The sequence below is a fragment of the Podarcis filfolensis genome (assembly GCF_964270895.1).
Source record: "Podarcis filfolensis genome assembly, chromosome: 16".
Classification (NCBI taxonomy): Eukaryota; Metazoa; Chordata; class Lepidosauria; order Squamata; family Lacertidae; genus Podarcis; species Podarcis filfolensis.
The window spans coordinates 13,456,396-13,483,312 of NC_139620.1; the positions used below are offsets into that span (position 1 = coordinate 13,456,396).

Here is a 26,917-nt window from a genome sequence, read left to right on the forward strand (position 1 = left end):
CAGAATTAGCATTTGAGGAAGGGCTAGCCCATCTCTCCCTGCCTTTATCTCTTTCTGCTGATCCTTCTCCTCAGGTCCCTTCTGATCCTTAACCTCCATGAGCTCACAAACCTGGTAGCACATAGCATGCTTAGGCAGCTACTAGGGTCCCCACTTGCGACAAGGCCCCACTGCTGTGCCATTAGCCATCATTTTAACTTTCCACACTCACTCTGGGGCGTGCTGAGAAACTGGTGCCGCCAGCAGGGCTAGCAAGCCCATGGTCCTTTTTGTCATTAACATCCCAGCAAGGGAGTTTAAGAGAGGGCATCAGTGGGAGCTGCAAAAGCATTTCCTACTCCTCACATTCTAGATGTTGACTTCGGTGTTTCCCAGTCACCGTCCCACATTTGCATCTGGGCGAGGGACAGGTATCATACCAGTTCAGCTCAGCTTTTGAGAAGATAACAATTATGGGGGTTGTTATAAGTAGCCATTATTTCTCCTTTGGTACCATAGTTTGGCAGGCTAGCCAGCTGGCTGGCTGTCCTAGCAAAGGTAGCCATTTGTGGGTGTCAGTGGGTATGAGAGCAATCCCAAGGTCTCTTAGGGGGCATCACTGGGGCTGGTGGGTGCTCTGGAGCTCCCACTCCATGGAAAGAGAGGGAGATGCACCTGCAGGCCACAGAGAGGGATGTCTGAAGAAGTGGGGATCCTCTCTTGACAAGCAGCAGGAGGTTCTGCTGCTCTTGCTGCCCCACCAGCAGCCAAGGCATAAAGGAGGCTGGGGAAACCTAGCCAGATGGGCAGGGTATAGATAATAAAAATAAAATTTCCAGGAGATTGTCAGGGGTGGATTTGGGAAGCCGGATGCAAACAGAGGCAAAGTTAGGATCCACACATGCTTCTAGCTCCAGAGATTTTAGCCGCAGAAATACTCAAAAGGTGTGGGGTTTTTTCTTTGTTCCTTCTGCTATACACAGGAAATCGCGCCAAGGAGTGAAGTGCATTGCAGGATCCTATCAGCACCCTCTTTCTCCCCACTTCGCTCATACCCACACCCAAAAGCAAAAGTGTCCCTCCATCCCACCCCAATACCACCTGCCCTCCCCACCTCTCAGGTACCTGCCCCCCACATCCGAAAAACATTCCTCCCCACTCCGCAAAAACCCATTATTCGTACCCCACAAGTCTCCACCCTCCAAACCTCTCAAGTACCCCCCTGCCACACACGAGTGCACCTTACATTTAAGCCCTCTCTAAGACAGGCTCTGCCCCCTGATCCCACAATGAAAATTATCTGTCTCCTGCTTAAGTCCACCACCACCCTTCTGAGCCCACCCCAAAAGCTGCCTTCTTCCTCCTTGAGGATATGTCCCCCTCTCCCTCGAACCAGACTATATCCTCCTCCCTGCTGGTCTCCCCCGAAAACATCCCCTCCCCCCTGATTCCCCTTAAGAAATTGCTCCACTCCTCTGCTCCCTCTCCATTCAGCCCGCCCAGGAATATGCCTCCTTAAACTCTCCCATAATATGCCTCCTTGCCCCCTGAAACTTCCCCAGAATATGCCCCCTTCTCTCTAACTGGAGGATCCCCGTTTGGTTGCCTGGGATTTGAAGCCATTTGTGTCACAATGCCTGGGTTCCAGTGTCCCTAGAGTCGCCAGAGAATTCGAAAGCAGTTAAGGCAGTTAAACAGAAGCAGGTTCAGGTGGAGAACTAGGATGATGGTATGTATCATAATAATTTAGTTTTACTAATACGTTATTATTTATACCACACCCATCTGGCTGGCTACATCACACCAAAATTAGCTTTTGAGGAAGGGCTAGCCCATCTCTCCCTGCATTTATCTCTCTCTGCTGATCCTTCATCTCCATGAGCTCACAAGCCTGGTAGCACATAGCATGCTTAGGCAGCTATTAGGGTCCCCACTTGCGACAAGGCCCCACTGCTGTGCCATTATCTTGCCCCTCAGTCCAGGAGTGTTGGGGAGTTTGGAGCCATCGTTTTAACTTTCCACACTCCCTCTGGGGCGCGCTGAGAAATTGGTGCCGCCAGCAGGGCTAGGAAGCCCATGGTCCTTTTTGTCACTAACATCCCAGCAGGTATATAATCTAGGGTTGCCATACTTCAAGAAGTAAAAATCAGAACACAAAGTTGTTGAGCTTTTCTGGGAAAAGTTTCAAAAAACTCAGACATTTTACTGATTTCCCAAAATTCCCCATGGACGCTAATTCTGTCACTGGGATCCTGGACATGTCTGAGGAAATCCAGAACGTATCAATCAATGTATGGCAATGTATGACGTATGGCAACCCCATTATACATCACAAGCTGCCTTGTACTCCCCTGTTAATAATCTTCTTGGAACTACTGGTTTACGGAGTGCCGGCTATAGCCAAGGGAGTTTAGCAGAATATGGAATGGGCAGAGAGAGGCAGGTTCCTGCCCCACAAGAGCATACAGTATTGATTTCAACATTGGGGAGGTATGAAAAGAAAAGAGAGCCGAAAGAATAATAATGGCTGAATGTGCGTTTCTCCTCCAAGGAGGTTCCAGGGACTGACCCTGTCTCTCCACCCCAATTGTTAAGAAAGGACTTCGTTCTTTTCTAGCATCCTTTGGCTCTAGATCCTGCCTTCCTTGGCAAGTCTATCACTTCTTTTACTCCTTTTTCTCCTGCTGCCTCCACCTTCCCTCTTTGTGCTCCTTTGCAGGTGTCAGTGTTTGGCTGCGAGCACAGAAGACAACACCGCCCCCTGTGGCTCCTCTGGTGAGAGAATAGCCTCGTTGCACTTTTATTATTAGCTTCTTTTCATTTATGTATTAGGGACGCGGGTGGCACTGTGGGTTAATCCACAGAGCCTAGGACTTGCCGATCAGATGGTCGGCGGTTCAAATCCCCGTGACGGGGTGAGCTCCCGTTGCTTGGTCCCTGCTTCTGCCAACCTAGCAGTTTGAAAGCACCTCAAAGTGCAAGTAGATAAATAGGTACCACTCTGGCGGGAAGGTAAACGGCTTTTCCATGTGCTGCTCTGATTCGCCAGAAGCGGCATATTCTGGGAACGTTTTGGGGGGAAGGGGGCATATTCTGGGAGAGTTTCAGGGGGGAAGGGGGCATATTCTGGGACCCTTTCAGGGGGCAAGGGGACATATTCTGGGAACGTTTCAGGGGGGAAGGGGGCATATTCTGGGAGAGTTTCAGGGGAGAAGGGGGTATATTTTGGGTGAGTTTCAGAGGGGAGGGAAGGAGGCATATTGTGGGAGAATTTCAGAGAGCAAGGAGGCATATTGTGGGAGAGTTTCAGGGAGCAAGGGGGCATATTGTGGGAGAGTTTCAGGGAGCAAGGGAGCATATTGTGGGAGAGTTTCAGGGAGCAAGGGGGCATATTCTGGCAGAGTTTCAGCGAGAAGGGGACATATTCTTGGAAAATTCCTAGAAAATATGCCCCCTTGGCCCCTGAAAGTCTCCCAGGATATAGAGCGCAGTTGCAACAGGGGTTACCACTCCCAAGCGTCCAATGTGGTACGAAGGAAGGCAAACCCCGAACAAAAGAAGGCATGGAGTTTTATACTTTTCTTACAGCACAGAGGAATATGTCAGAGGAGGGGCGATTCCAGAGATTACAGGTGAGCAGTTGTGAGAAATATTTGGTAAAGTACAGTTGTTATGACAGTTATTAACATGCAAAGTTCTTAAGTGGTGTTGACAAAGAGAGGAAGGTTTGCAGGTGACTGTTATGGATATTTCTCAGCCCATCCAGTCCATCCTACTGATATCTATCTATTGTGATTTTATGATTACAGGGAGAATCTTGATGGTTCTTCCTGGAGCTTTTCCTCCAGGGAAGAATGACTATGGGCTTTGGGTGATTCTGGAGCTTATGTTGATGTTCCAGAGCTTATGTTGATGTTCCCTGACGCCTTATGAATGAAGTGTTATATGTTACATTTTTGTTATGTTACGGTTGTTAATGACTTATTAAAATAAACAGTTGTATTTGTGAATTTGTGTCATATCACTGTAGACCTTGTAGGTGGAGCTGTGGCGCTGTTTTAGTGTTTGAATGTATTCCAAATTTGGCAATCAGTAAGGGACGCGGGTGGCGCTGTGGGTTAAACCACAGAGCCTAGGTCTTGCCGATCAGAAGGTTGGTGGTTCGAATCCCCGCAACGGGGTGAGCTCCCGTTGCTCGGTCCCTGCTCCTGCCAACCTAGCAGTTCGAAAGCATGTCAAAGTGCAAGTAGATAAATAGGTACCGCTCCAGCGGGAAGGTAAACGGCATTTCCGTGCGCTCCTCTGGTTCACCAGAAGCGGCTTAGTCATGCTGGCCACATGACCTGGAAGCTGTACGCCGACTCCCTCGGCCAATAAAGCGAGATAAGCACCGCAAGCCCAGAATCGGCCACGACTGGACCTAATGGTCAGCGGTCCCTTTACCTATAGTCACTGGAAGGACAGATCCTGAACTGAGGCTCCAATACTTTGGCCACCTCATGAGAAGAGAAGACTCCCTGGAAAAGACCCTGATGTTGAGAAAGACTGAGGGCACAAGGAGAAGGGGATGGCAGAGAATGAGATGGTTGGAGAGTGTTCTCGAAGCTACCAACATGAGCTTGACCAAACTGCGGGAGGCAGTGGAAGACAGGAGTGCCTGGCGTGCTCTGGTCCATGGGGTCACGAAGAGTTGGACACGACTAAACAACAACAACAACAATAGTCGGTACCAGTGTCCTCAAAGGGCTGAAGATGTAGCTTAAAACCAAATTGGGTGTCTTTAAGGACAGAAATGGGCCATGAAAGGCAGGTTAATGCATAAAGAAAGCAACCACATAACTTAAGCTACTCCTAAAATACTTCCTTTTCCCCATACATCAATTTCTTAGAGGACATGAGAACATGCATTATGAGTAACATCAATGTTCAAATATTTTTTAAAACTTCCCTGTATAGAGAAAATTAATTAAGAACGGAAAAGCCATTTATGTAGTGCAATTATAGATAAAGTGAAATGCATTAAAACAAATTTGGGACGGATGGGAAAGAGATATTTTTACTATACAAGAGCAGTGCTGCAGAAATGAGTGCCTTATTTTCTATTTTTTAAAAAAATCAGATGTCTCCTTTAACCAACACTTCTCAAGACTGTCTTAATGCAGGCCACTCAACCACTGCTCAGAGGAGAAGGGGAGCTACGAAGAAAGCCAAATCAGTCGATCGTTTCCATTACCTGGTTGCCGCCATATATTATATTAGCACAGGCACACGCGCAAGAGGGAAAATCGGATAGAAAAGCCCCCTTTATCCCCGTCGGCCTCGTCCACCTCATTTACATCTCCCTGGATGGCATCCTGGCCTGTAGCACGATCCAGTTCCAACCCTTCTTCAAGCTTCGCTTTCCCCCTCCTTGCTTTTCCTCTCTCCTTGACGCTGCTGCTGCTGCCCCGTGAACGGAGATCAAGAGCAAAGCTGGTCGCGCTGAAAGCAAATGGGAGAGAAAGGAAGAGAGAGAGGAAAAGGAGAGGGGGCGAGTGAAATCGCCCTTAAAAGAAAAATCCCAGTGAATTGTATTGCCAGCTCCCTTTCGTCCATGCACCTCTCTCTGTGTGTGACTGCGGATTGCGAAGTCCTGACACGGATTCTCCACTAACTCTGGAGCCGCCTCCACCTCTTCCTCCAATCTCCACCCCCCCTCTCTTTTCTACCCACCCCTGGGCTCACCTTATCATATAAACGTGTATAGAAGCGGCGGCAGCCAAAATATATGGGGACACACACATATATATATTCTCCACCACCCCGCTTCTTCTGTCTCCTCGCCGCCCCCGCCACCACCCGCCCAAGCTGGTGGGAGGGGAGAGGGGCTTCTGGCAAATAAAAGCGGATTAGAGACAGCTAAATACCAGATGTGGAGATAATCTAAAGGCTCGATCTGCCACCACTGGCCATTTTCCACTCCATTTGAGCTGCTTGCGGCTGCACGGCTTTGGGGAGGAGAGGAGGAGTGATGCGGGGGAGAGAAAGAGAAAGAAGCGGTGCGGGGGTGGGTTGGTGGGTGTGTTCGTGCAAAAGCTCTGGGCTCGATCTGGCAGCGGCAAGCAGCGCTGGTTCACTTCAGCCGGCGGCGGCTGGGAGCTTTGGGGCAGACCCGCAGCGAGAGCAGGAGAATCGGCTGCATCTCGGAGACCTACTGGGTGCCGCCCGCCCACTCGAGGACCTACTCGCCGGCTCAGTATCAAAAACTTTGATCTGTGGTGTTGACTTTTTTTCTTAATTTTTTTAAAATAACTTTTTTTCTTAATTTTTTTTAAAAAAATTTATTTTTTTAAGTGTCCCCGGATTTATTGAAAAAAATCTGGTAACCTTAGGGTAGAGGCCCTTAGATGTATGGTGTGCAGCAGCTTAAGTTGCTAGTGTTTTGACTCAGTGGGGCTTCTGAGCAGACTTGCTAAATATTTATTAAACAGGCGACTATATTCACATTGCAGCGTAAGTCAATCAAGCGCCCCACTGACAGGAATCGCTGTGAGGTAAACACAGCGCGTGGGCCGCCTCACGTGGCGGATGGATTGGCTAGGTGGCTCACCAATCACACTCCTAAAGGCGGTCCCCAGAGTCCGCTCGCTCTTTGGATTGGCGGCGAAGACTTCCTCCGGCGTCGCGCATGCGCCGCTATGGCCGGCAGCGGTTGGGAGCGGAGGGTGCTGCCCGTGTGCGTGGGGGCGGCGCTGGTGGGCGCGCTCGCCCTGGAGGTGGTCGCGGTGCTGCTGCTTCGGCAACGCGGAGGCGGCGGCGAGCGCGGGAGCGAGGCCCGTAGGACGGAAGCATTCCCATTTGTGTCGCTGGCATCGCTGCTTTTCCTGCTGGGGAACGTGCTCGAGAACGCGCGCCGTTTCGTCACCGCCTCGCCCAGCACGCGCGGCGTTATGCTGGCGGGGGCGGGGCAAGGATGGGAGTGAGTTGGGGGGGCTTCGGCGGACGGTAGCCAATCAGAGAAGAGCGTGGGAGTGTGGAGGCGGGGCTTGGGGAAGTGGCGGGAAAAGGACTGGGAAGGCGTTTTTTGATAGGCTAGGGCAGGTTTCCTCAACCTCGGCCCTCCAGATGTTTTGAGACTACAATTCCCAGCATCCCTGACCACTGGTCCTGCTAGCTAGGGATCATGGGAGTTGTAGGCCAAAAACATCTGGAGGGCCGAGGTTGAGGAAGCCTGGGCTAGGGAAAGCGCCTTGGCCTGACGCTCAGCACATGCTCAGAGGCCGTCTTCTCGTTGGTTTTTATTTTTCCAAAGCTCTTTTTTTCAGAGGAGGAAAAGCCCTGAGGAGAGCAACAGCACCAGTGAGGCCTAGCTAAAAGCTTGGTGTGCCTTAAAGGGAAAGGAATTGAGAAATTGCAGCTGTCAGGCAGGAGGTCCCATCTCTGGGGCCATTACTTAAAAAGGGAACCAGGTAGCAGATAATGGGAAAGGCCCCTGAGAATTTCAGGGTAGACAACTCTGTGTTAGATGCTCTGCCAGAGTAAACAGTACTGAACCAGATGTCTTACCTGGCAGGTACTAGCATTTCTAAATGTATTGCAGGCTTGCAGCACAGGTTTTTGTTTTTTGTTAGCAAGATCCTACTTCATTAAGATGATGGAGGCAAGTGTTACAGAGAGAGAGAGAGAGAGAGAGAGAGAGAGAGAGAGAGAGAAACAACAAGGGGCATTTAGAGAAATGGATATGTAAGATTTAAAAAATGAATGCGTATACAGTACTGTATAAACCAAAGAGGAATATTGTAAATGAATTCCTCAGTGGCTGCAAGGATTTGGGTATTTACTACAGCAGCACTTACATTGTGCAGTTCATTGCATTTGTATGCTAGGGAGGTTTCTGTGCCTGATTTTAGATGCCAGGTTAAAGCATATTATTTACAAGAGCTTACCCTGACATGTGACCTATTTTTATGTTCTTCTGATATTTGCCTCTTTGTTTATTTTTGAATGTCGTCTCTTAGGTTGATTTTATTAAGTATGCTGCCTTGAGAAGGTTTTGTTCTTAATAGGGCAATGTAGAAATTAACATATAAACAAATAAAAGCATATCAGGTAGAAATAAATGGGAGTACTGTAATCCCCATTGAATTTAGTAGAACTTAATTTATGGTTAGGGGGGAAGGCATACTGCCTTTTAAAAAAAAATAGTTACCCCCTTCAATGTATTTATTTGTTTTATCAGTTTTATTCTCCACCTTTCAATCAGTTGCTCAGGGTGACTTATAACTGGTTGAAAGAATACTCCCTCACATATCTGTGCACACAACCTAGCAGCCTTTAATCCTCTGGCTGCTCGACAGTCCCAGGGAAGCCTTTCCTGCAATGGAGGAGAGAAGCACCTTCTCCACAGTTGCTCCTTCTGTGGCCAGTGGTTGGAGCCAGGTTCATCTCCCAATTGCTGTGTGATCTTTCCCCCGAGGGTCCAAACTGCCAAAAGGCACTTAACCAGAGTTTCTAAGATTAAAAAAGCAACATTGGAAGCTGCCTTATGCCAAGTCAAACCACTAGATTAACCCAGTTTTAAGCAAACTGTTGGGCAATGCTTCATCTGGGATTTAAGTGAGGTTTCCCCCCCCCTTCCTCCAGATGCCAGAGATTGAACATGGGACCGTTTGCATGCAAATCATGTCCTCTGCCGCTGGGCTGAGCGAGTGGAGTAAGATGAGCCCAGTAGAAACCTCACCGTCGCTCCTCTCTCTCTCTTTCAGTTACTGCTACTCCTGCCAATCTCACGTGCCTCCCCGCTGCAGCCACTGTTTCTCCTGCAACGTTTGCATCCTGCGGCGCGACCACCATTGCACTTTGCTTGGCCAGTGCTTGGGATACCAGAACTACCGCTACTTCCTTTGCCTGCTGCTACATGGCTCTGTCGCCTTGCTGTATGGCTGTGTGATCAATGCTGATGTGGTCCTATCACTGCTCCAGGAGGGCACCTCTGTCCAGGCAATGCTGCTGCTACTACTTCCCTGGCTTATGTTACTGATGGGTAAGATTCATTGGCGCCGTACAGACTCCATCACAGACCTACGGTTGCATGCTGGAAACTGACAAAATAGACCTCTGCTCCACTCTTAATAGTACCAGCCCTGCTTTTGAGAGTACAGGCAGCTCCCCTCTTACACGGGGGTGACGTTCCAGCACCCCACACGCATACAGGAAAATTATGTAAGTGGGGAGTACCCCCTAAACACCCTTGAAACGCCCTTGGTGCCTCTCTCTCGCCAATCCAGATAAAAAATACTGTACCAAAAATATCCGCAACTGGAATTAAAGCTCTGGGGCTTGCAGAAGGCTGGAGGATGCGCGGAAAGGTTGCTGCTGTGCTACCGCATGCATCAGCTGTTAGGCAGAGAGGCTGAGCAGCCTAAACTGTGCCTCACTGTGCCTCTGGTCTCTTTGGGGCTTCCACTGCCTTTACCTGTCCTCTTCAAGCTCTGGGGAGGGTCTTCTCATGAGCCATGAGGACTCTCCAGCTCTCTTCTTCCATTTCCTGGTATGAATTAAATTACTTAATTATTTCCCGGTGCCACTACCTTCGCTTTTGAGGAGAGTGGACGTGTTTTCACGATGCTGTTCAACAATGGATAGTCTGCTGTAAATAAAAACTGCTTCTAGCTGCTAATATCCTGAGTGGACTTTATTTAAGCACACTGAAGGAAAGCACTTGAGTTTGCAGCTTTCTCTGGCCGCTGCTGATTTCTGCGTGTTGCTCAGAGCCTTTGGAATGTGGCCTTTGAAGTCCGGAGGTCTGGCTGGTAACTGCGCAGCCGAAGCGGGCTGGACGCCAAGGCTTATCTGAGCAATAAATATTCTTCAGGTTGTAGGTGCACAAGTGGGGGGATGCCTGTATCTGTGGACAGGGTTTAATTCAAGCCCAGGTTTACCTCAGTTGATAGAGGATGAGATACTTAATATCAGCGTCATGGGTTTGAGCCCCACATTGGCAAAAGATTCCTGCATTGCAGAGGGTTGGACTAGATGGCTCTTGTGGTCCCTTCCAACTCCACAATTCTATGATTCTACCTGTCCTGGGACCTTCTGCATTCAAAACAGATACTTTACCACTCAACAAAGTCCCTTCCTCTAAAGATAAGGCATCCCTGCTATCATGCTTATGATATACAAGCCATGGCACGAAAGGAAAGGGCATTGGGAAGTGGGGAGCCAACAGAGGCGTTTCTTAGAGAAGCTGGAATGGAAAGATTTTGAGGAGATGCAGAGCCAAAAGTTGCTGGTTTTCCAGCAAAGCAGATGGAGGGGTCCTGGGGTCCCATCTTCCTCTCTCTCCTTTTGGTAACTAACGTAGCACTTGGATCTCTCTTGTAGGGCAGGTGAACATCACAATCTTCATCTTTGCTTTTGTGACTGACGTCTGCATTGTTGGCTTCCTCTTCTGCACGGGCTTCCTGCTCTTTCACAGCCTGCTGGCCCTGCGTGGGCAGACGACCAACGAATGGTTCGAAGGAGATCGTCAGTACGACTTGGGCTGGAAAGACAACCTTCGGGAAGTGCTGGGGAATCAGGGGCACCTGGTGTGGTTCATGCCTTTCATTGCTTCCCCTTTGCCGGGGGACGGGATCACCTTCCAAACTAAGTGCCCCCGATCTGAGCCACTCCCCAAATCCCGTGACCTCTAAAGGTGGGTTCCAGGGTGCAGGTTGGGGCTATGTATAACATGCACTTCATATGCAAGGATGACCAGAAAAAAGCAATCAGTGGGCAAAATAATTTATTTTAACAATGCTTGATGTTGTTGTTTAGTTGTGTCCGACTCTTCATGAGCCCATGGACCAGAGGTTTGTCCAGCGCTTTCGCATGTTCAAACCACTGCACATAACTTACTTGGTTGTAATCCTTACAATAACCCTGTAAGGCAGCTTTGGGGGGAACTTTGTAAGCCAGTGGACCCTGGTTTATTTGCAAATGGTGGGGTATGTTAAAATGTTAGGAAATGGCAGCAGTCCCAAGGCACAATCACTGCAAGGCCTGTGAGTCTTGGAAGCTCAGAACACACAAGGCTACTTTTCTCAAATCTTCTTTCTCCAGTATTTGATGTAGCCACACACTTGCTCTCTCCCCCACCTTGACTCCAAGAAGAGCTCTTCTTGTGCAATTTACAGGAGCAGCAGAGATACAGTAAAATATTATCTGCAAAAAAATGGTCACTTATGATTACTTTGAAGGAATGCTAATAATGACCCACACACTACTCATCCATTCTGGTTACTTTTTGTTAATCTGAAGCATTTTAACCTGCTCTTCAGCTGAGAAAGGCTCCCAGAGTGGATTGAAAAGATTAATAATAAGATAGCCCTTGTCTTCAAGCTTAAGGCAGTCTTGACATAAAAGTAAAAGCGGAGGGGGGAGGAAAAAAGAAAACCTGGACACTATTTCATCTTGTTAGTTATTTCACTTACAAGGTTCTCAAAATGACCATCTGGAATGGAAAGAGTCCAAGGAGGGGAAGAGCCAGGGATTACCTCATTTCCCAACAGAACTGATGGTAGCTCTGTTTCTCTTTCTTTCTACTGCAGCCTGATAGCAGACCATGACAATCTCTCTCTCTCTCTTTCTCTCCTTCCAGGTTTCCATTCTGTGTTTTGCAAGGGGAGTCGAGCCCCTGTGAGGGGAGAGCGATTAGCTACACCTCTGCTCTGCTCAAAAGCAAATGAACTGAGAGATGAATTCTCACATGTTTTGGCTCCCCTGTCATCAATAGCTTTTTTCCTTTTGGGGTTCTGGTGACATATACTTCCATCTGATTTGGTGGCTTTTGGCACACTGGGGATGCTTTTGAGGGGCCCCAAACGGTTCACTTCAGTGGTCTGGAAGGAAGTCTCCATGGGAGCTTAGCCATCCTGCTGGGCTAAGTTCCATCTGGCGGCTGAGGTTGCTGGGACCAAATTTATTCACTGCCTTTCAGATCTGTGTGGTGCTTTTCCACCAGCTTATTTCACTCCACAGCTGTGAAATGTCACGCCCCTTCCTTACTCTCTCAGGCTGGAAGGCACAGAGAGAAGCTAAGAAAAACTAGGCACGAATTGCGGTGGAAACACAACACAAAAGTTTGTAGTAGGTGCGAAGGCTTTACCTGCCACTCTCTTCTTGGCATTTGTGAGGTTGGTATCATAGGGAACTTGCTTCTGCCAAAAGCGAGCAAGACATGAGTGAAGGAATTCTGGTGATATTTATCCCTTTCCTTTACAATTCTGCCAGCCGCCTTGCAATGCTTAGGATCCTTCCACATCTAAGCTCTGCTTTTGTGCTTTGGCCGTATTACCCACTGAATCCTTACAAAATGTTGCCTGCCTGGAGGTCTGCACTGCTGCAAGCCCACAAGATGGGGCGGGAGGATCAAAGAGACAGGATTCCTTGCCTGTTTTCCAATAATGTTTCCAGTAATGTAAGGTGTATTAAATGCCTTATTTGGAGTCGGAGAGTTGGTTCACCTAGCCTAGTATTGACGGCTCTGACGGATAGTGGCACTTTCCAGACCAGCTACATGGATGCTTCAGCTGCAGATGCTGAGAATTGAACCTGGGACCTTATGCATGCAAAACAGGGCTCTACCATTGAGCTCCTGATTGATGGGGACACTCCCAGTGCCCTGAGAGGTGGGGTGTCAGAGCATCCTTTGCAGGAGATGGTGGTTTGGAGGTTTAAGGCATCTCATCTGATGCTGAGCAGGCATTATAGGCTGGCAGCATTAGACAGAAACAGTACTGTTCCTTCTTACGGATCTATTCTGCTTCCCTGAATCGCAACAGTTTTGAGAGGACAGCGGAAAGGCAATGATGGAAATTTGAGCTGCATTCCAGAAAAGTTGTCAGTCCACACTGCTTGTAGGTGGTTTTAATTTCTAGGTACTTTCAATAGTAAATCAGCCACCAGTGCAAACAGCCCCCCCAGAGAGGAGGGCAAGAATGCTTGGCTCTTGAGATGCCCACCTTTCCTTGTGGCCATGAGTAATGGAGATGTGGGTTTTAATCCTGTTTTAGCTGTGAGTTCCTTGGCTTAGTTTGGGGAAAGCTGCTATTCTCTTCTGTTTCAGCTTTTCATCTGATGTTGGGCCTACCTTTAGATGTAAATGCACCTTTTTACATTAAAATGCTATTTAAAATGACAACACAATTATCTTGTGACTACAGTTATTTATATATATATATAAATACATAAACACACACTCTCTCAAATGGCATCGCCTTGATTGAAAGGTTCATCTAGCTCAGAGATGGGAACCTGTTGCCTTTCAGACGTTGGATTCTATAACTCCCATCAGCCCCAGCCAGCATGGCTAATGTCAGGAATGATGGGAGTTGTAGTGCAGCAGCATCATGGGGGGGTGCTCAGGTTCTCCATCCCCAATCTAACTCCACACACTTTCCAGAAGTAGCCAGCTACATTACAGTGATTGAGAAGAGTGCTTCTCAGACGTTGTGGAAGCCAAGAACCCCAGTATATTACTTCTGCCACATCAAGTCGCTCAAAGGCTGTTGCAAACAGGCTCTGGAGTGGAAAGGCAAGCTTTAAATGAAAGCCCAACATGGGTTGCCATGGACCGGGAAAGCCTTGCCAGAGTAATTCATGTGTTGGTTACTTCAAGACTGGATTACCGCAATGCGCTCCATGTGGGAGCTTCCCTTGCGCTTGATCTGGAAGCTGCAGGTCGTGCAGAATGCTGCAGCACGGCTGCAGCCAGGAGTGAGGCCTTGTCAGCCTAGAACGCCTGTGCTCAAGAGATCTGCGCTACTTGCCGATTTGCTACTAAGCCAAATTCAATGTGTTGTTATCACTATATAAAGCCTTTAACAACTTGGGACCAGTTTACCTGCAAGATCGCCTTACCTCACATATGCCCAGTTGACCGCTTTGATTGGTGGAATTGGCCTACTACAAGCGCCACATAATACCTGTTCTGCATTTGTAGAACTCGGATCATTTAGTGTCACAGCACCCATTGGAACTCCCTGCTGATTGAGATCAAGCAGGCACCTTCACTTTACTCTTTCTGCTAAAATCATTCCTGTTTAGACAAACCTACCCAGATTCTTAGAAAGTTATCAGTTTTAGTATTTTAATTTCTGTATGTTATAGAGTAGCATACCCTCCAACATTCCTCCGATGAAAATAGGGACATCCTATTCCATTATTATTATTATTATTATTATTATTATTATTAACCTGCCCATCAGACTGGGTTGCTCCAGCATTAAATATTTAAAAACTACCTTATAAAGGGCTGCCTTCAAATGTCTTCTAAAGGTTGTATAGGTACTTATCTCCTTGACTCAGAGGTCACATAACTCCATACCCTCTGATGAAAATAGGGACGTCCTACCATACCCTTCAACATTTCACTGATGAAAATAGGGACATCTTAAGGAAAACCAGGACATTCTGGGATCAAATCAGAAACTGGGACAGCTTCTGTAAGTCTGGAACTGTCCCTGGAAAATAGGGACAATAGGAGGGTCTGGAGTAGGGTTGTGCATTTTTCCCGATTTTCCTGTTTTATCTTTTGTAAACCGCTCTGAAGTGGTTTTTGTTTTGTGTTTTTTTACAATCAAGCGGTGTATAACTTTTATGAAATAAATAAAAATGAAAACCCCTGGCTGGGGAGAGCCGTGCATTGTTCCGGAAGCTTGCCACTCAGGCTGTTCTGGAAGTAGGCCGGTTGCTGTGGTAACTGAAAAGCTGATGCGTCCCCTTCCATGTTGTCGTGGGCACCATGTTGAACCCTCATCGCCACTCAGTGCTGACCAATGCCTGTGTCAAGCCCTCAGTGGACCCCATTAACCGGATCGCCGGCACCATCTATGAGCCAAAGGGGCGGGTGCGGCTTTTGGGCCTGATCTCAGAGAGCTCCCCTCCACAGCAGGTAGCATGGAGAGGGCAATGGGGGTTTCTTGCTCCCATAAGTGGAGGCCATACTTCACACACACAACAAGATTAGCACTGTTTTAATATGCTCCTTCCTTAGGCACTGTACAGACAAAGAGGCGAAGTCACGGTTTCTCCATCCAGTGATATTTGGTGTGAGGAAAATTTGGCCTTCCGTGGTTAAACTACAACGTCCATCAGCCCTAGCAAGCATGGCCAATGGCCTGGGATTGTAGATGTTTTAGTTCAGCAATATCAGCATGGCCAAAATGCTTCTGTGCCCCTCATATACTTTCCAAGCGTGTTTCCCTTGCTACTGGGGGTGGGTGGTCTGCCTCACAGGGACGTGTAAGCCTTTGAAAACCAGAGAGAAGTATTGTGAATGTGTCCACCAAGGCCATGCCACTGACATGCAGCCCCCAGACACCCACCCACCTGGCCCTTGGAAGTCAGAGGATTGCCTGCTCCTAGCCAGAGAGTGATGGGGCCCAAGTGAATGATGGGAAATTCTCAGTTGGTCTGCATGGGAATCATTGTTCCCCTTGGGCTTTATTTCGGAACTTGTACCAGACGTTGTATGGCGGGGAGGGACAGGGTGCAGAATGCAAGTGAACACGCATGCCTAAATATCTCTATTTTTAAGCCTCCGTTTCACAGTGTGCCAGTCAGTAAATCGCACAGTTCAAAGCAAAAGCACGACGCACATTGCTTAATTTACTTTGAAATGTGGTAAGGCAGTCCCTGCTGCAATTAGGCCATGCTGAATTTGTCAGCTTACCAGTTCCCAAAAGGAGAGGCACTAAAAAGTTGTAACATGACTTGGGAATTCAAAATATATTGCTTGGTTATATTGGTTTAATTTAGTTCGGATTGGTATGTAAAATGTGTGTGAAATTGCATAGAAATCATGACAAATGATTGCCAAGTACTTGAAGTTGTATATTATATATTAATATTGTTTTTATTTATTATTATTATCATTTAGCATGACTGACATTTTCAGAAGGTAAAATTAAAATTCATTGGTTTTCCTAAAGCAATTTATTCTTTGCTTCTTCATAAAATGTAGACTTACCAAGCTAAATGTTGTCCAGTCACAAAAATAATAGCAGATTTGAATTTGTCACACCCAAAAAGGTATTTTTAAGGCTCCTCACTGAAGAAGTTAACAAAAAGTAAGCTTCACCCTGTAAAAGGATACATCCTACTGCTGTATTTAGGAGGCCTCATTCTGCTGAGTGGGGTCCTGGGCTTCTGCCCCAAAGTCCTGCCCGGATGGTACCACTAGAATCACTGCAGTCATCCCAGTGGTAAAACCGCCACCGGAAAAACACTGTGTTTTACCAGTGTTTCCTGGCTCCTAGGATTTTGGGTGGGCCCTCAGGCATGACATTCTTGGCTCCCCACCCCAACCTGGAAGAGCAAACGGGGGGATCTCTTATGTCCCAACCAATCTTCTCTGTGCAAAGTGGAAAGTGTGGTTTGGTTTAGACGGTGGGTCCTCTGCTGGGCTCAGGGTCCTGGTGCCCAAATGCATGTCTCTGGAGCCAGCCTTGGTGCTATAAAATATCTCTGTGTGACTCAGGAGGACTACCTGGATGCTGGTGATGGGATGCTGATCTGCATGAAGCGGGCAAAGAAGAGAGGCCCTCACCCCGCAAGGAAGCCCTGCTGGGAGCCTGAGGAAACAGTCCCAAATGCCAACAGCATCTCAGACATAGACCCAGAGCAAGAACTGAGCAGGCAAGTCGTTGCCGTGGGCTTTAGGGGGGTCCCATCCACAGCACACATTTAAAGTATTCCTATACTGCTGTAAGGGATGATCTAAACCACTGAGCCTCTTGAGCTTGCCGATCAGAAGGTCGGTGGTTCGAATCCCCGTGATGGGGTGAGCTCCCGTTGCTCAGTCCCTGCTCCTGCCAACCTAGCAGTTCAAAAGCACGTCAAAGTGCAAGTAGATAAATAGGTACCGCTCCGGCAGGAAGGTAAACGCTGTTTCCATGCGCTGCTCTGGTGTCGGTGTTCCGTTGCGCCAGAAGCGGCTTAGTCATGCTGGCCACATGACCTGGAAAAACTGTCTGTGGACAAATGCCGGCTCCCTCAGCCTGTAAAGCAACTTGAGCACCACAACCCCAGAGTCATCTGCGACTGGACTTAACGGTCAGGGGTCCCTTTATGTTTTTATACTACTATAACAATTGTGGCTTCCCCCAAAGAATCTCGCAACTGTAGTTTGTGAAGGGTGATGTGAGGGGTCTTCTAACGACTCTCAGCGCCTTTAATAAGCTACAGTTCCCAGGATGCTTTGGAGGAATCCTAAGTAAGGAATGGGTTGTAATTCAAGGGAAATGCGCCTGATTCAGAGCAAGATCTGTTTGTGCTTATCATTTTAAAATAAACAACCTGCCCAGTCTGAGGTCTTACAGAGAGATCAAGTTTTGAAAGGAGCATTTTTACAATTTACACAGTTCAAAGATGGAGTTAACTCTTTATTAGCAAAAACATGATCCCCCAAGACTTGGGGTTGAGTGTCAGGCCTAATAGTCAGAGCAGCACATTCCCAGTGGTCTTCCTCCATGAAAACCAGTTGCCGAGACTATGGCTCCTCACAGCCTTCCCCTCCACTGCAGGGCTTTTCCCAAGCAATCTGAGATTGCGGCTGCAGGCAGCCAACCTACATCTCCTCCGCCCTTTTCATGCCTCTCTTGGTTCTGGGAAACAAGTGGGGAAGGGAGATTGTCACATCAGGAGGGGGAGACACCTGTGATCTTTCTTTAGCAGGACTCATCTCTGTCTCATCACCTCCCTCCTCTCCTGCTTCAGCTTCTTCCTCTGATGCTGGACTTCTCTCTGCCACAGACTCTCCCTGCTCACTAAGCCCTGTTACCTCTCCAGCTTCCAGCAACTCCTCTTCCCAGTCCTCTCCCTCCAACCATTCAACATCGTCCCATCATCACTCCACAGGCTGTGAGGCTTCTTCTCTGAGTGGTTCCCCTGCTGATTCTTCCCACCATTCCTCTGCACCCAACCAGTCCATGACATAGAACGATAGAATTGTAGAGTTGGAAGGGACCCTGGGGGTCATCTAGTCCAACCCCCTGCAACACAGGAATATGCAGCTGTACAATACAGGGATTGAACTTGCAACCTTGGCATTATCAGCACCATGCTCCAACCAAGTGAGCTATCCAGGTTCACAAGTGAAATGTACATCAGATGCTGCAATTGTGCTGCAGTTCTTTTAAACTCTCTTTGCCACTGAGCCAAAGTCCTTCAATAGGACCTGCCTCCGTGGTTGTGTGACACCCACTAGTGTGATTGGAAAATAGCAGGATGTGCCCCCCAAAAGAGAATGCCAGTGAAAAACCAGTTGCGATTCTCTGTGCCGTTTTACACTGGAGGAGCAATAAATGGATAGCGCTAAAACAGGGGTCAGCAAACTTTTTCAGCAGGGGGCCAGTCCACTGTCCCTCAGAACTTGTGGGGGGCCGGACTATATTTTTTGGGGGGAATGAACGAATTCCTATGCCCCCAAAATAATCCGGAGATGCATTTTAAATAAAAGCACACATTTTACTCATGTAAAAACACCAGGCAGGTTTCACAAATAACCCAGCAATGCATTTAAAATAAAAGGATACATTCTACTCATGTAAAAACATGCTGATTCCCGGACCGTCCGTGGGCTGGATTTAGAAGGTGATTGGGCCAGATCCGGCTCCCGGGTCTTCGTTTGCCTACCCATGCACTAAAAGCTGCTGGTCTGGAAGTGTTTTGATTATCCAAATCAAAGTTGGGAAGGAGGGTTCCAAAACTGGGAGGTGGGAGACCAGGTTTGTGTCCAATCTGAGTGTTGCTGCTTCCCCCCTAGGCAGCACCCAGTACCTCCCACTCCAGATGTCAGCAATGCCTCGCCAAGCCCTACACCAGTCCCCGCATCTGCCAAGCAATCTCGACCGGGTTCCTTTCCCTTCCACTGGATGTGGGAGAGCATCTCTGTCAACGGCCAGGCCATGTACCAAGACCGGCTCCTGGAGAAACCCAAGAAGAAGAGGTCCCCTCAGACATCTGTCACCACCTTCTGTGAGCCTCCCTGCACACCAGAGCCGGGGAACCCGAGAGCCGGCAGCCCTAAAGGCAGCCATTGCTCGAAAGACCCCAAGCCCTCGAATGGCGTCCCTGAGGATCCCTGGCCCACGTGCCAGAAGTGCCACCGCCAGGTGGGCCTGGCTCCCGGGAGCTCCCTCTTGCCTCTCTACTGGAAGATGGACTCTCGGCAGGAGGCTCGGAAACGGCAGATGCGCCAGGAGCGCCACCGCTGGCTGCAGCTCACCCAGGAGCTCCTGAGCCTGGAGGATCAGGGCCCCAGGAGCAACAAGCGCTTCTCGCTCAAGCGGCTGGAAGAGAAACTCCGAGCGGAGCTCCTCTGCCTGGCCACAGAGCCCGAGGAGCCTGCTCCCCAGAGGGAGGCCAGGAAAGCCAAGGGCCGGGCCCAGACCGACAGGGAAGAGCAGCTGACCTTCCAGCCCACCATCAACCGCAGGATCCCCAATTTCAAGAGTCTCCAGAGGCGCTTCCAAGAGCAACTGGAGCAGAGGAAAGATCAAGGTGGGGAGCAGTCATTCATTGATAATGGGCAAGGGAGGGGGGCATAAGGTCAACATTAAGGATGGTATCCAACTAAGTCCGACTCAGTTGGTCAAGTGAGTTGTTGTTGTTGCTATTGTTGTTGTTATAAGGGGGGGAAACCTGCTCCTTTTCCCTTATGAGGTATTCCAGAGCCCATATAGAGTCCTTAAGTGGGTTCCCTATTAGTAGGAGAAATAACAGCCAACTAGAGTAAATTGAAAAGCAAAGCGGCTAGCAAGCCTGATCTTTATTCAGGGAACTGTTGCAACAGGGTCCCCACTTACCACACGCAGGAGGGAGGAGAACTCTGAACAATGGTGCGCAAGCCCATATATAGACTTTTGAAATTGCCCACCCTGTAGCCCAAGACCCCCCCCCCAAACATCATACATGCATCACAGAAGGAGGCGGTCTACAGCAGAGGAGGTGGTCTACAGCAGAAATCCTGTTTGCCAGGATACCTGATAATGGTCACTGATTGCATTACCTGGGCAGCCTGGCCATTCTTTTGCGATGGTTAATACTTTAGTTCCTGAATCCAGGTCACAGGCTCACCCTATTCATACACAAATGCGCCCTTAAAACAGGATTTGCAAGCAAAAAGACAGTGGGAAGGCTTTCCCCATTTGCCTCCTTTACAGCAGAGGAATATTTGAGGTCATTGAGAGATTCAAAATGGCTTCAAGATTGTTCTCCTATACCGTTTCAGACACATGGTTCATGTAATTAGATATGTGTGCATTTATGAATATTTATTCTATATTTGAGACCTTAAAATTCTTATAACATTATTATTACTATTATTACATTTATAGCCTTCCTTTCCCCCTAATGTGTGCTGGCCTCTCTTTCTTTTCTCTCTTCCCCACTCTCTGTTTTCCTTTCTTTGCTTTTTCTCCTTTTTTCTACAGACTGGATTATAAGAGCAATCATTGTCATTTAAAGTTTACTCGTAATCCGGTGTATCCTTGTAAACGGTCCAGTTCCTGTTTGGATGTTTGTTTCTATTGCTGTTGTCGTAGTTTCAATAAAAAATATTTTAAATTAATCAATTAATATGCTGCGAAGTGACGAGATGTGGGCAGGCGGGTTGGGACGGGTGACGTTAATGCCTCTTTGCTCTCCTCCGCCCAGCAAAGCTGACCATCTGTAAGCCTTTCCGACTTCACTCCACGGGCAGCACCCAGCAATTCTCTGGAGAAGACGACAAGCAGGACCCAGAAGACCCGTATTACGAGGTCCGGCGGTTGTATGGGGTTCACTGGAGGGCCCATTCTTGCCCGGACTTTGGTCCCCCCATGGTTGCTCCAGTGATGCACACCAAGGCCTCTGACAAGCGGCAAGAGGCCAACAGGTAAGCAGGGCACCTGGGGAGGGGGGTGGCCGTTCCAGAGTCTTTGTGCTATTCTTTCCCGCAGTCCAATGAGAAAGGCCAGGGGGTTTCTTGGGGGTAGGCTGCAAAATTTTCAGCTAAACATTAAAACAAAGAACCCCAAAAGCTGACAGTTGCTAAGTGAAAGTTAGGGATGGAGGAGAAATTAAATTCATTTTGTGTTTAAAGAGGAACCTAATTCGCCATTTCTGAAACAGGAAACAACGTTCCCCGCCCTCCCCCCCCACCTTTGAAATACTCACTTCCCTAAATTTTGCAATTCGCTTCTACAGCCAAGTAATGTGTAGAGAAATGCACACACTAACATACAGTGTACATAAAAATGTCCATCTTAGTGAAAATAAGACAAAAATGTGATTTATTGGGGAGAATTGCTTTGCAAAAATGCATATATTAAGCAAAACTGCAAGTAGGTACAATTGTACCTCAGAAGTCAAACGCCTTGTGAGTCAAATGTTTTGGCTCCCAAACCCAGCTTGGCAAACCCGGAAGTGAGTATTCTGGATTGTGAACGTTTTTTGGAACCCGAACGTCCAACGCAGGTTCCGATTGGCTGCAGGAGATTCCTGCAGCCAATCGGAAGCTGCGCCTTGGTTTCTAAACATTTTGGAAGTCGGATAGACTTCTGGAACGGATTCCGTTCAACTTCCGAGGTACTTACTGTATGTCTATATTAAGGGGGGAAATCATACTAAAATGCTGGTGAATCTTCACCTTTTTTAAAACAAAAATCACAAACTGATGTGGAAAAGTAGAGAATGGAACTTCAGGTAGGAAAAATGAGAGACTGCAATGGACAGAATTGCTCATCCTTGAGACACCGTGTTTACCGAGTGTTCATTCATCCAGTCTTTACTGATATGATTATACCACAGTCAGCATGCATCCAGCACGGCACTCATCCCAGTTTGCTTGCAGAGCATTACACATCTTCATTATTTGTTGCCCTCACCCTTTGCAATCCATTTCCCCATCGCTTTCCTCCCACCGCTAAAATGTCGGCCTCTTTTCTAAAAGTGGCTTTGCTGCACTCGGGTGACAGAGCCCTTCAATCCCCTTTAGCCAACCTACATTCCTGGCCTGCACTTGAACACAACACCAGCCTGCCTGGAGGACCCCTTCACCCTCACCTCCAGAGGTTTCCCCATGCCTGAGGTTGGCCTCTTTTTGTTAGGATGCTCTTGCTGGAGTGGGAGAGGCAGGAACGGAAGGAGAAGCGGCGAGCCGAGCTGCGCAGGGCGAAGGAGCAGCAAGTGCAGCGGGAAGTGGCCAAGTGCTTGGCGACGTACCAGACCATGGACCACCCCTCCGTGTCATTGCAGAGAAAACGGGAGATGCTCAGGTAATGTGCTTGAGGTTTCTGCAAAGTCCCTCTGGGCTGTGGGGAAGAACAGGGGCTGCATATGCACCATACCTTGAAAGTGTGGGACTGTTAAGGATATTAGGAAAGTATATATTGATTAAATATGATCCTTCCACGCTAGTGAGTCATGTAGCAGAGCAGATTCCCCCAATACAGCAGTAAGCTAGTTTGCAGATTCGTTTGAATCTCTTTAGTTAAGCAATCTAGTCTCGCTTGCCCAGATTGGATTATTCCTGGCAAGTCCCCTTCGATCTCTCTTAAAAGAATCAAGACACAAGAGTCTTAAAAGTAACAAGAAGTTTACTCACATTCAGTTCACAGTATAATCCCTGAAGGCAGGCTATATCTTGTAATTACAGAACAAAGTGTGAGCTCATCCCATATGGAGACTGAGCCCATGTGCTGCTGGCTAAGAGCCAGCAGACAGCAAAATACACTAAGAGAAAAAAATAGCATCAAGAGAAAGATGGCTGCGTGACGACTATTTTATGGAGTCAGCCAGAGGCATGCCCATCTGTCTGGTCACATGCAGGGGGAGGACGCTCCAGACCAGTGGAACAGGAAGTTATACTGGCTGGCGTAACATCCCCCTGCCTGTGTCCACTCTAGGGAAACAAGGAATGTTGTATTTGACTGCTCCAATGGATTACATCCAACAAAAAGCACATTTGGAGCACATTCGCCGTCCCCAAAGAACCCTGGGAACTGTAGTTTACCCCTCACAGAGCTACAGTGCCCGGGATTCTTGAGATGGGCGGATGTGCTTTAAAGGTGTACACAGCCGGTTTTCTGGCTTGCGCTCGGCTGACAACTAGGGTTGTATCGAGGACTGCCAAAATTATTACCCAGCGATCTTCATAAGGCTGGAAGGAGCAATTCTGCTCTTGAGCATGACAGAGGTTTCTGGGAAGATTATGGGTTGTTCAAGGGCACGTTCCTGCCAGAGGAAGTTACTTAAGGAGGGCAATAGAGGAGAGCTGCTGAGGGGTGTGGCTTGGGTGAGGGGTGTGGCCTCGGGAGGATCCCAAGGGCCAGTCAGAAAAGCCTGGAGGGCCGCATTCCTGGAATATTCTTCCTGGCAACAGCTTCCTCCTCCTTTCTGCAGCTACCTGACTTTTAAAATCTAGAGATGCCATTGGGGAGGATCGAACCTGGGTTGCCCAGACAGCTCAGTTGGTAGAGCATCAGATTTATAATCTGAGGGTCATGGGTTCAAGCCCAAAAGATTCATGCATTGCAGGGGGCTGGCCTAGATGACTCTCATGGTCCATTCCAACTCTATGATTCACACAAAGCAGGTGTTCTACTTACCTACAGGGGAAGCTGGCCTGGTTATTTACAGGTTGGGGTAGAGGGATCAGAAGAGGAACAATGCAGCAAAGGCCTACCAACCTCTCCCTTTGGTGTGCAGGAGGCAGGAGAAGCAGCGCATGGAAGAGTACACAATGCAGCTGCAGGAGATGCAAGACCGCGTGGAGAGCAGACCTTTCTTGTTTGAGAGAGTCATGCAGGTGAATCGGGGGCCAGGGGGCTGGGGGGGAGGGGAGGGGAAGCAATGGGTTATATAGCATAGCAGCTTGAATATCCGGTTCAGTGCAAGGAGACACAAGTTTCAGTTGTCCACTCGGCCTTGATTTATCAATGTGGAAAACCGCAAAGCAAAATAATAATTCTAAAAATATTATTTCAAGAAGCACTGATCTCAGGGTTCCCGGGAACAGTATCTTTCAGCCCTACGTAAGCAGGAATGTTCTTAGGCTGGAACACCTCGCCATGGAGGGCATTTCACAAACAGGAGCTGCCACCGAAAAGGCCCTGCCGCAGATCAGCGCCAACAAGGCCTCATCTGCTTCGCTGTGTTTGCTGCCATGAGCACCTTTGGGAGGAAGAGCTGGCTATAAACAGAACAAATGTCAATGGGCAGGGAGTTCCAGAGGGTAGGTGCTGGCCACACTGAAAGATCAGTTCCTTGCAAGGCGATCCAAGTTGCCTCCTGGCCTTTACCTGTAAAGGAAAAGACTTGCTTCCTTTGTTCTGGCAGAGCCAGCAAAATGGCGGCAGAGAGAGCGAGAGAGCACAGCGTGTGGCAGTAGGGCCATTTGTACGGGGTGTGTGTGTGTTAAACTACGCTGCCTTTGGCCTGTCTGCATCTCCACTCAAGCCTCTCTCCCTGCCAGGCCAACGCCCGCCAGGCTGTGGAGCGCCGTTTCTCCCAGGTCCTGGCTGCGCTGGGGATCGACGAAGAAATGCTGTGGAAGCATGCGGTGCGGCAATCTGCTCGCAGGTCCTCGGGCAAAGCCATGTAAGGAAGGTTGAGAGGAAGAGGGTGGCTGGCTGGAGGCCTTCTCCTTCGTCCCCTGAGTGAAAACAGACATTTCCCCCTTGTTCATTTGGAAATCATTATGGACACGGGGTCTTTTCTGCATGCCAAGCAAGGGCTCTAGCCCTGTGTTACAATCACAGAATTGTAGAATTGGTAGGGATCGCGAGGGTCATCTAGGGCAACCCCCTGCAATGCAGCCGTTCCCTAAAGAAGAGGAGCTTATGCACCCAGGATGGCCTGCTGGGACTCCCTAGCGCAGCCGCTCCCAGGCAGGCTCACCGTCAGTGCACCCCGCTTGCAAAGAAAGAATCCGGAGCTCCATTTAATCTCCAGGTTGTTTATTGGGCACCAAGAAAAAGCAGAACTCAAAGCAATGGCTTCAAGTTACAAGGAAGGAGATTCCAACTAAACCTCTAGAAGAACTTTCTCATAGGGAGAGCTGTTTGACAGCGGAATGGACTCCCCTGGAAGGTGGTGGGCTCTCCTCCATCGGAAGTTTTTAAATGGAGGCTCGATTGTCAGGGATTCTTTAGCTGCCACTCCTGCATTTCAGGGGACTGGACTAGAAGATCCTTGGGGTCTCAGCCAACTCTACAATTCTATGATTCTATGAAATGCTGGTGTGCCCACTGGGGCCGATGTCAATTGCCAGCTATTGATTTACATATTTTACATGGGCCTGTGTCCTGTAAAGGCCCAGAGGATTATGGAGAGAAGACAGTGGGGTGGCTGCCGCCTCAGCTTTTGCTTTGCAGCACGCATGCCATGTAAATGAAACAAGGGGTAAGGCAAAGGGATCCTTGCCTGCTGCCACCTGCAAAGCTTATTTGGGTGGCCTGGGTACAGTGGCGTAGCGAGGGTTGCCAGTGCCTGGGGGCCGCACAGAGTGGGGTTGGGAGGCAGGGAAACAGACAGAGTACTACACATGCACATTCAACTGCCTAACGGCATCTGCATCACCCAGGAGACTGCAGCTGCAGAGATAAGAAGAGTCACTCTGTTGTCTGGAGAGATTACTTCCTGGTTCACATGGAGTAGACATTTTCAATGGAGCTGGGTGTCAGAAGTGTGCAGCTATATTGAGGCAGCACCGGGTGTTGAAATTTGGCGCCCCTAACAATTTTGCGCCCAGGGCAACTACCACTGTGTCGCCACCCCCCACCCCGCGCTACGCCACTGTCTAGGTGGGACGTGAGGGGTGTGCAGGCATGGGGAGTGGATTGGTGTGTGTGCATGCATGGAGGTCCCTGGAAAGCCCTTCTTTCAGGAGGCCATGTGTCCTGCTTTGCAGAGGACAGCCCTCTCTCCCCTCTGTTGGAAAAGTTGCACGGTTGATGTCCGGATTAAAAACAGTCCATGCTTTAAGCCAAGGTTCGTTGAAAAAGCTGGGGCCTTGAAAGGTTGCCCATCAAACGTTAGTACCTGGACAGCAGTTCTGGCCTATGTATATACAGTAAACCCTCGGGTTACATTACTCTTGAGTAACATAAACTTTGGGTTGCAAAAGCAGCAAACCTGGAAGTATTTTTCTGGGTTTCGCTGCTTGCGCATGCGCAGAAGCGCTCTGCGCGCCATGTGTGCGCGCAAAAGCAGCGCCTCTGGATATGGATTTTTCAGGGTGTCACAGACCCCCGGAATGAATTAAATTCGTATACAGAGGGTCCACTGTAGTCAGCATCTGGTTGGACATTGCAAGAACAGAGTGTTGGGTTAGAAGGGCCATTGGCCTGATCCAGCAGCTGGCCCTTTTTATTCTCATGAGCAGGCACACAGTTCACCTGCTCACTGTCCTATTCCCCACTATGGCGAGGTGTATTGTGCTTCTGTTCACACTACAGAAATTATTTCTGCATGCGAGTTGTTACCTACAAAATTAGCAGATGCAAATTTTATGTGCACCAGCACCCTCTTTCATCTTGGTTTTTTAAAATTTTTTGGCAATGCACACTTGATGCCTTGCCCAGGACCTTCTCAGACCTGTGGTGTGTTTCAGGCGTAGGAGGACAGAATCTCCGGAAGATCTCCCAGAATCGACCTGAAAGCAAAGCCTGTCAGGCAGAGAAGAAAGAGAGAGAGAGAGAAAAAGAGAGGGAATCTTGCAGCCAGATGTGCACCTTCTGGACCTGTAGTCACGAGGCACCTAGAAATAAAACTAGCTTTGGAGACGAGAAAGACTCAGCCTGCTCTGAGGGGGCTGACCTGGGTAGTTGAAAATGGCGCTTGGTGGTGATGAAAGGTGGGGAATCCTTTTCAGCTCGAGGGTCACTTTCCCTTCTAGGTAACATTCCAGGGGCCACATGCCTGTGGTAAGTAG

At 48.6% G+C, this 26,917-nt stretch overlaps 2 protein-coding genes and 1 long non-coding RNA gene across 4 annotated transcripts; 2 read left to right on the forward strand and 1 right to left on the reverse strand.

Moving 5' to 3' along the window:
* Positions 1 to 5,091: 5,091 nt before the first annotated feature.
* Positions 5,092 to 6,543, reverse strand: LOC310752149. The gene is made up of 2 exons (XR_014542851.1): positions 5,886 to 6,543; positions 5,092 to 5,460 (listed from the first exon to the last, which is right to left on the reverse strand). It is a non-coding gene; the product is annotated as an uncharacterized lncRNA (long non-coding RNA).
* A 97-nt stretch (positions 6,544 to 6,640) lies between these two features.
* ZDHHC24 (zDHHC palmitoyltransferase 24) lies at positions 6,641 to 13,146 on the forward strand. Its single transcript, XM_083591928.1, has 4 exons — positions 6,641 to 6,937; positions 8,724 to 9,001; positions 10,342 to 10,654; positions 11,600 to 13,146. Exons 1-3 carry the CDS (start codon positions 6,657 to 6,659, stop codon positions 10,650 to 10,652), a joined length of 870 nt encoding a protein of 289 aa, XP_083448054.1. The 5' UTR covers positions 6,641 to 6,656; the 3' UTR covers positions 10,653 to 10,654; positions 11,600 to 13,146.
* A 1,534-nt stretch (positions 13,147 to 14,680) lies between these two features.
* TSGA10IP (testis specific 10 interacting protein) lies at positions 14,681 to 26,775 on the forward strand. Of its 2 annotated transcripts, XM_083591822.1 has the most exons (8): positions 14,681 to 14,893; positions 16,481 to 16,642; positions 18,771 to 19,503; positions 20,659 to 20,878; positions 22,092 to 22,259; positions 23,692 to 23,791; positions 24,458 to 24,582; positions 26,597 to 26,775. In XM_083591822.1, the coding sequence occupies exons 1-8, from the start codon at positions 14,744 to 14,746 to the stop codon at positions 26,640 to 26,642; spliced, it is 1,704 nt and encodes a 567-aa protein (XP_083447948.1). In that variant the 5' UTR covers positions 14,681 to 14,743; the 3' UTR covers positions 26,643 to 26,775. The 2 variants fall into 2 exon arrangements, with proteins under 2 accessions (XP_083447948.1, XP_083447949.1); XM_083591823.1 differs by lacking the exon at positions 24,458 to 24,582.
* Positions 26,776 to 26,917: the final 142 nt, after the last annotated feature.

What these genes read in the sequence shown, in the direction of transcription:
- ZDHHC24 (XM_083591928.1), top strand. Translation starts at nt 6,657, where the DNA reads ATGGCCGGCAGCGGTTGGGAGCGGAGGGTGCTGCCCGTGTGCGTGGGG. An exon ending in GGGGCGGGGCAAGGATGGGA is followed by an intron (nt 6,938 to 8,723) that starts GTGAGTTGGGGG and finishes TCTCTCTTTCAG; the next exon opens with TTACTGCTACTCCTGCCAAT. An exon ending in CTGGCTTATGTTACTGATGG is followed by an intron (nt 9,002 to 10,341) that starts GTAAGATTCATT and finishes TCTCTCTTGTAG; the next exon opens with GGCAGGTGAACATCACAATC.
- TSGA10IP (XM_083591822.1), top strand. Translation starts at nt 14,744, where the DNA reads ATGTTGAACCCTCATCGCCACTCAGTGCTGACCAATGCCTGTGTCAAG. An exon ending in AGAGCTCCCCTCCACAGCAG is followed by an intron (nt 14,894 to 16,480) that starts GTAGCATGGAGA and finishes TGTGTGACTCAG; the next exon opens with GAGGACTACCTGGATGCTGG. An exon ending in TGTTTGAGAGAGTCATGCAG is followed by an intron (nt 23,792 to 24,457) that starts GTGAATCGGGGG and finishes TCTCCCTGCCAG; the next exon opens with GCCAACGCCCGCCAGGCTGT.